Genomic DNA, 8,787 nt, shown 5'->3' on the forward strand with positions numbered 1-8,787 from the left:
TATGGCAGTAGTTGGCGGGCTATGAGTTCTGACAAGCCAGCCGCCAACCGTTGGGCAAGAGGGTTATCCGGCATCATCATTTTTTTACGCTCAAACATTAGGCCCACGGAAGCCTGCCTTTTTGCAGAAAAATGTGAGCTTGGCGTGATGGAAGGTGGAGTGGAGGACAATTGTGAGGAGAGAGGAGAAGGAGAAGTAGAAGACGAGGCTGGACGGTGAGAGCCTGCAGTGTGGCTTTGTGTGTTCCGTTGCTCCCACTGGGCTCGGTGATGGCTGCTCATGTGCCTTCTTAAGGCGGTCGTCCCTAGGTGAGTATTGGGCTTACCGCGACTAACGCGTTGACTGCAAAGATTGCAGATGGCAACGCTATTGTCAGCAGCGGACACGTTAAAAAAAGCCCACACTGCGGAGCCATGTGCCGGTGTCCTGGGAGCGCCAGATGTGACCGTACATGGTCGATGACTCGCTCCTGATACATTTGCAGTCTGCTTTGTCCCTGCTGTGCAATGTAAGTCATTGCTGCTTCTCCTCCCTATCTGCTGGTCCATATCTCCCTCTGAACTCCCCTCCTCTTCCTCTCTTGTGGGCACCCACGTGACATCACTAGACACGTCATCATCAACGTCACCTTCCCCACCGCTATAAGTAGAGATCTCGGAGTAGGCAGCAACACCGGGGACCAACCTCCTCCTTGGGCTGATCTGGGTACTGGCGTCAGACTGCTGAGTAGCGCTTGTTGCTACCTCCTCTTCCTGATCCAATACCAAGAGTGGCTGCGCATCAGAAATGTCCTCTTGATATGGATCGGAAAATAATTCCAGTGACTCAAGCGGAAGGTATGTGGTGGTGGTGGTGGTGGTCGTGTTGTTGGTGGTAGTGTCTTTGGGGGTGCACATAGCAGAGAGTGAAGAAGAGGGTGCAGATCGAGAGGATGAGGAGGGTGCAGAAGAGTAAGGCTGAGCGAGCCACTCAACCAAGTCTGGTGCATCCTTTAAAGTAATTGAACGCACCTTCTGCAACTTCCCACTTTGGCTCAAGCCTGTTGCTCCTGCCCTACCCCTACCACCCCTGCGGAAGGGCCTGCCTCTTCCTCTGCATGTCATTTTTTAAATGACCCTGTGACAAAACTCTTAGTCCCTATACCGCTGAAGGACTGCTGCAGTATAGGTGAGCGGTCAGCAGTGGTGCACGTCAACCCTATCTATTGTGGACCTATAGCGGTCCTTACAGAACAGCAGACTGTACCGCACTCAAGCCTATGTACCGTAGCACCCTATACCAAGTTACCAGTCCTTATAAGAACTTTTGTGGACCAAGCAGGTTGTGTATTAGTGTTTAGCAGACTGTACGTCAGTCCCTATACCGCTGAAGGACTGCTGCAGTATAGGGCAGCGGTCAGCAGTGGTGCACGTCAACCCTATCTATTGTGGACCGATAGCGGTCCTTACAGAACAGCAGACTGTACCGCACTCAAGCCTATGTACCGTAGCACCCTATACCAAGTTACCAGTCCTTATAAGAACTTTTGTGGAACAAGCAGGTTGTGTGTTAGTGATTAGCAGACTGTACGTCAGTCCCTATACCGCTGAAGGACTGCTGCAGTATAGGTGAGCGGTCAGCAGTGGTGCACGTCAACCCTATCTATTGTGGACCGATAGCGGTCCTTACAGAACAGCAGACTGTACCGCACTCAAGCCTATGTACCGTAGCACCCTATACCAAGTTACCAGTCCTTATAAGAACTTTTGTGGAACAAGCAGGTTGTGTATTAGTGTTTAGCAGACTGTACGTCAGTCCCTATACCGCTGAAGGACTGCTGCAGTATAGGGCAGCGGTCAGCAGTGGTGCACGTCAACCCTATCTATTGTGGACCGATAGCGGTCCTTACAGAACAGCAGACTGTACCGCACTCAAGCCTATGTACCGTAGCACCCTATACCAAGTTACCAGTCCTTATAAGAACTTTTGTGGAACAAGCAGGTTGTGTGTTAGTGATTAGCAGACTGTACGTCAGTCCCTATACCGCTGAAGGACTGCTGCAGTATAGGGCAGCGGTCAGCAGTGGTGCACGTCAACCCTATCTATTGTGGACCGATAGCGGTCCTTACAGAACAGCAGACTGTACCGCACTCAAGCCTATGTACCGTAGCACCCTATACCAAGTTACCAGTCCTTATAAGAACTTTTGTGGAACAAGCAGGTTGTGTGTTAGTGATTAGCAGACTGTACGTCAGTCCCTATACCGCTGAAGGACTGCTGCAGTATAGGGCAGCGGTCAGCAGTGGTGCACGTCAACCCTATCTATTGTGGACCGATAGCGGTCCTTACAGAACAGCAGACTGTACCGCACTCAAGCCTATGTACCGTAGCACCCTATACCAAGTTACCAGTCCTTATAAGAACTTTTGTGGAACAAGCAGGTTGTGTGTTAGTGATTAGCAGACTGTACGTCAGTCCCTATACCGCTGAAGGACTGCTGCAGTATAGGTGAGCGGTCAGCAGTGGTGCACGTCAACCCTATCTATTGTGGACCGATAGCGGTCCTTACAGAACAGCAGACTGTACCGCACTCAAGCCTATGTACCGTAGCACCCTATACCAAGTTACCAGTCCTTATAAGAACTTTTGTGGACCAAGCAGGTTGTGTGTTAGTGTTTAGCAGACTGTACGTCAGTCCCTATACCGCTGAAGGACTGCTGCAGTATAGGGCAGCGGTCAGCAGTGGTGCACGTCAACCCTATCTATTGTGGACCGATAGCGGTCCTTACAGAACAGCAGACTGTACCGCACTCAAGCCTATGTACCGTAGCACCCTATACCAAGTTACCAGTCCTTATAAGAACTTTTGTGGAACAAGCAGGTTGTGTGTTAGTGATTAGCAGACTGTACGTCAGTCCCTATACCGCTGAAGGACTGCTGCAGTATAGGGCAGCGGTCAGCAGTGGTGCACGTCAACCCTATCTATTGTGGACCGATAGCGGTCCTTACAGAACAGCAGACTGTACCGCACTCAAGCCTATGTACCGTAGCACCCTATACCAAGTTACCAGTCCTTATAAGAACTTTTGTGGACCAAGCAGGTTGTGTGTTAGTGTTTAGCAGACTGTACGTCAGTCCCTATACCGCTGAAGGACTGCTGCAGTATAGGGCAGCGGTCAGCAGTGGTGCACGTCAACCCTATCTATTGTGGACCGATAGCGGTCCTTACAGAACAGCAGACTGTACCGCACTCAAGCCTATGTACCGTAGCACCCTATACCAAGTTACCAGTCCTTATAAGAACTTTTGTGGAACAAGCAGGTTGTGTGTTAGTGATTAGCAGACTGTACGTCAGTCCCTATACCGCTGAAGGACTGCTGCAGTATAGGGCAGCGGTCAGCAGTGGTGCACGTCAACCCTATCTATTGTGGACCGATAGCGGTCCTTACAGAACAGCAGACTGTACCGCACTCAAGCCTATGTACCGTAGCACCCTATACCAAGTTACCAGTCCTTATAAGAACTTTTGTGGAACAAGTGAGTTGTGAATGTTTAGCAGACTGCAGCAGAAGGGCAGCAGTCAAGTATAATATCCTTTCTATATTTGGAAGAAAGAATATTATACATGTACAAGCCTATTACTGTACCACTGATACCAGTCCTGAAAAGAACCTTTGTGGAACTAATAATAACAGCAAGTCTTTAAAATTACCCTCACTGCCTGACAACACTGCTTCCTTCCTGTCCCTATACAAATTGGCAAAAAAAGAGAACGATTAGTGGTTACTGGAACAGCTCTTTTGTGGACCTTGATAGTAACAGCTAATGATGATGATGATGATGATGATGATGAAAGACTAATCTGGCTGTCCCTGTAGCATACACCGTCCTTTCCCTTTCTCTAAACTAACAAAAGACACTCAGGCTGCTGCAAGAATCAGCAGCACAGCAAACCTATCAACACCTAACACCTATACCAGTCCTGAAAAGAACTTTTGTGTACCAAATAGCTAGTCGTTTATCTCTCCCTACTCCACACAGGAACCTGTCCCTATCGTAACAGAAGAAAGAATGTAAAATGGCCACCGGATCGGGTGTATTTATAGGTTAGGGGGAATGTACAAGTGTCCATGTGCTGTCATGTCTCAATTGGCTGTCCTGTATCACATGATAAACGTGTCACCAAAGGTTAAAGTTCTTGTATACATTAAACACGTAAGTCCGCCGCGGCGAACGACGGAAAAAGGCGTTCGAACGTGCGGACCGCGAATGTCGGAAATTCGCCGCGAAACGACCGCCGGGCGAACCGTTCGGCCATCACTATCTATGACCTCCGTGCTGATTAGAGCATTCCCCAACCAACTGCGGAGCTTATTAATGACTTCTTAAAGGCAGCGAAACTTCCACATCTGAATGAAGACCAATTACACTCTATCTCCCAACCACTTACAACCCAGGAGATATGCAAAGTCATTAATAAACTCCCGAACCACAAGTCTCTGGGAGATGATGGATTCTCGAATGAGTATTATAAATGCCTTGTCAATGAAATTGCCCCACATCTACAATCTGTTTTTAGCCTCGCCTCCTCCTCTGGATCCTTTCCACCTGAAATGTTAAGAGCTGTGATAGTAACCATTCCTAAACCAAACAAAGACCCCACTAGCCCATCTAACTATAGGCCCATATCGCTTCTTAACACTGATGTAAAGATATATGCCAAACTGCAAGCGCTTATACTACAACAAATCCTCCCCTTCCTAATCCACCCTGACCAAGTGGGCTTTGTTCTGAACCGTCATCCCACTGATGGAACTAGACTCCTCATCAACCTAATCACTCAGGCGAGGTCCTCTCGAATATGTGTACAAAAAGTGTTGCGCTGGAAAACATGTACAATGTCAAAGTGTACTAATAGTGACTAAATGTCTTAGGCTCGGTTCACACCAGACCTGACAAGTCGCCCCCGTTCTGTACTACGGAACCGTTCTAGTAGGAGCGACTCGAGTCGCTCCGACTTAGAAAAAAGGTTCCTGTACTACTTTTGCGGCGACCTCGGGCGACTTGCATTGACTTCTATACAGAAGTCATTTTGCAAGTCGCCGCTGAGGTCGCGGCGCGGCAAGTCGTGCCGCGTCTGGTGTGAACCGAGCCTCACCCAAATTTTGAGAAATAATAATAAACATCTGAAACAATACCTAATACAAAGTAACTATAAACAAATAAGTATAAACAGAAAAAAGTCCTTTTCTAGAAGATCAAATTTGTGCTCGCCCTTGGTGCAAACATGAAGAGATGGAAATATTCATTCAGTCCATAGAATGTTTGATCAAAAAACACCCTGGTGCTGACACCGCCACACACAGAAGAAGGATGTAAGCTTACTGACTCCAAATGATCAGCAGGTGTCACACTGGATTAAATACAGCAGGTGGTACTGTATCACACATAAATCTGTTTCATCTTCCAGTATTCCACTGTTCGTTCTTACCATTTTTCATTGTTTTACATGTTATGCAATGTTGTAACAAGATATTCTTGGCACTTCCTTTTATAAAACTGTTTTGTGGTGAATACAATACTGTTCAGGTTGTTAATAAATGTTAATTTTATGGTTAAAACAAAAAATTCGACAATTTTTTTCCAATATAAGACATACCCCAAAAGTAAGACATAGTGGGGCTTTTGGGGATAAAAAGAAAGTAAGACACTGTCTTACTTTCGGGGAAACACGGTACTATCTCATGGTCAGTGTAGAAGGGATACACGGTGATCAGAGAGCCGTTGTAGTGTCACAGTTTGCTGCCTATCACAGGATGGTGCGGAAGTGACGTTGTTGCGTACTGCGCATGCGCGATGCGTTCCAAACGCTCGCGCCGTGCGTTCCAACATAGTTTCGGCAATACAGTTCAGCGAAACCATCACATAATGTTACGGAAGTGATGTTACACACAACACAAACACGGGCCACGTTGTTGCGTACTGCGCATGCATGTTCACCGTCATTCTGCACTGGGAGGATTGTGGAGAAGTGATACAATGTATTACAAGGAATCTGTTCCGGGACTCCCGGAAATACATCACTGATGACAGGATAGTTGGAGATTAGAGATGTTGCAATACATGGGTGTAGTGGATGGCCTGAAGGAACACATTGTGGGGACTTTATATAATTGACCGGATAGAAAAGTCACCAGTGAAAGGATAAAGTGGCGGCACCCCTATTATAATGTATAACCAGGGGGAGAAATGACTGAAAGAGGGCATCAAATACAGCATGTTTTGGTCATTCATTCTTTATTTATGTATTCTATGCATGTATTGATTCATGGATTCATTAACCAAGAAACACGTTGGACATATTAATTTCAGATTGTTTTGATCTTTGATTTGACTTCAGAATACAGAATCTGCTCTGCTATAGAGATCAATGAAAAGTCTACTAAGTAAGTATTTTCTGGGAAGAAAACATAAAGAGGTCTCAGAATACATTTCTTTGTAGTCCTCAAAAGGAGATAGTATTACTGGATGATGAAGGAAACGCCCGCAGCTGTGATTGGTTCAGATTTAAAATAACCGTTTTCAAAATTTGCCCGCCAAGATCGTTACAGACAAATATTCATCCCTCTTATACCGCCAAATCCGACACCGAGGAGATCATCGGATGAGACATTTATCGGAGAAATATGATTAGTACTCTTATGTCTTTAGTCCGGAATGCTTAGGAAAGAATTCGGTTTATTACTGAACCATGAGAAAACACTTCTATATGTTCTCAGAATCCGGCATCTCTCCACTGCTACACACAGAACACGATAGAGAAATGTCTTCTATTATAGATCTCTGCAGAAAACCAACACGCTGTGACCCCGCCTCTTTCCATTAGTCTCCTATCAGGTCCGCAATAACTTAAGCCGGTGAAAAAACAAGGGGTTATCCGTGTATATTTTTCATTTTCAGAGAACTATTTTATAGATATGACATTATTATTGACAATAGTATCTGGTGATTGTGGTTTCTGTTATGAAGAGTCCAAGAAAATGATATTTTCGGTACAATCTTTGAAGAATAGCTATAAAATCAATAAGAAGGAAGAATATATTTGTCCTCTCTAGATGTATTTCTGCTGCCTTAATATTTTTCCAAACAGCAGAATGTTTAGGAGCCTAACGTGGAAAAACAAATCTATTCTGTGTAATGAATGGATGTGACTCCGCCTTTTCTCAGGGTGGTTTCCATCAGGTCCGCTCAGTCTCTATAAAAAAGAGGGCGGACAGACCTTCAGCTATTCTCCGTTTATCTTAGTAACAGGGAAGAGTCATCATGTCTGGTCGCGGTAAAGGAGGGAAGGGTCTGGGGAAAGGAGGCGCCAAGCGGCACAGGAAGGTGCTCCGGGACAACATCCAGGGCATCACCAAACCCGCCATCCGACGTTTGGCCCGCAGAGGGGGTGTCAAGCGCATCTCCGGACTCATCTATGAGGAGACCCGCGGGGTGCTCAAAGTCTTCCTGGAGAATGTCATCCGCGATGCCGTCACCTACACTGAGCACGCCAAGAGGAAGACCGTCACCGCCATGGATGTCGTCTATGCTCTCAAACGCCAGGGCCGCACTCTCTACGGATTCGGAGGCTAAACCCTCATAGACACCTACCCACTTCACCGAAACAAAGGTCCTTCTCAGGGCCACCCACCTTCTCATACAAAGGGCTATCATTATCTGTACTTTTCTGGAGTTATAACGATTTAGTATGTGGGGAAGGGAGTTTTTTAGCTAACCATACACTATACAATCCGATTGCACGATTTTCTTAATATGTAATATAACTGATCTGTATTACAATATTATCTCACTTTTGTTTTTCAGGTGGATTGTTCCGCCGATAAACACCACTTTCCATAAAAAATTAAAATCTTGATGTCTGTGGTTCTCATTTTGTCCACATGTTTCACCTGGGCAGTCGTTGGAATAAAAATAGAACATATTTAAATGATTGATTTAATAATTTGAAGTCCTTCCTGTCTGACCGAAATTTAAAATGTCGGATTTGGCGGTATAAAAGGGATGAGTTTTTGTCTGTAATCTACACATTTCTGTCGGGTACAATGTGAGATTTTGTCCCCACAGCCAGCAATGTTTTATTGGAGAGTCCAAAAAGTCTCTGCTTTCTCAGAGGAGAAAACACGTGTTCAGGAGACTTTCTAGTGATCTCCACTCTGCAGTACAAACAACACAACGGACCTTACCAATTCCCGCCTATGTATTATTGTTGGGGGATTGCACGGTGTGAAATGACAGGGGTCTAATATCGCAATTGTCGGATCAATCCATAGAACTCCGGCGGGAGGAGTGAAGATGGGGATGAGATCAGTTGGGAGAATGATTTGTGATGATCATCGGAAGAGAATGAAGAGTCCCTGTAATGAAAGCTGACCGTATAAAATCTATCGTCATTTCTTATTAGTGTCATCCTGACACATCGTCCCCAATCGGGATCTCACCTCATTGTCACAGGAAACATTTTATTTCCAACATGTAAAAAGAAAATCTTTTTTCGGTTGTCTATTTTTACAATCAGATCTCCCGATAACAATGTATGCGAGTCTTTGTATGGAGAGGTATAACGCAGCTGAATATTCCTACTGACCTGTAAGAAGTGTGAATGAATACAAAGTAAATGATTTTAGAGTGAACTTATGAATCATATTAAAAAAACAAAAAAAAACAAACATAGAAGTGAATAGTAAAGAAAGCGATGTATGCGGGGCTCTTTGTATGGGGAGGTGGGTGGCTCTGAGAAGAGCCGTT

The 8,787-nt window shown here is 45.5% G+C and overlaps 1 protein-coding gene across 1 annotated transcript; it reads left to right on the forward strand.

Annotated features, from left to right (window-relative positions):
• Positions 1-7,065: 7,065 nt before the first annotated feature.
• LOC143927333 (histone H4) lies at positions 7,066-7,801 on the forward strand. Its single transcript, XM_077451338.1, has one exon. The coding sequence runs from the start codon at positions 7,303-7,305 to the stop codon at positions 7,612-7,614; it is 312 nt and encodes a 103-aa protein (XP_077307464.1). The 5' UTR covers positions 7,066-7,302; the 3' UTR covers positions 7,615-7,801.
• Positions 7,802-8,787: the final 986 nt, after the last annotated feature.

Source organism: Lithobates pipiens, unplaced genomic scaffold (assembly GCF_037356315.1).
Source record: "Lithobates pipiens isolate NorthernLeopardFrog02 unplaced genomic scaffold, aLitPip1_a1.2 Scaffold_23, whole genome shotgun sequence".
Classification (NCBI taxonomy): domain Eukaryota; kingdom Metazoa; phylum Chordata; class Amphibia; order Anura; family Ranidae; genus Lithobates; species Lithobates pipiens.

Excerpts from the sequence above, each read along its gene's own strand:
- LOC143927333 (XM_077451338.1), top strand. The coding sequence starts at position 7,303 with ATGTCTGGTCGCGGTAAAGGAGGGAAGGGTCTGGGGAAAGGAGGCGCC.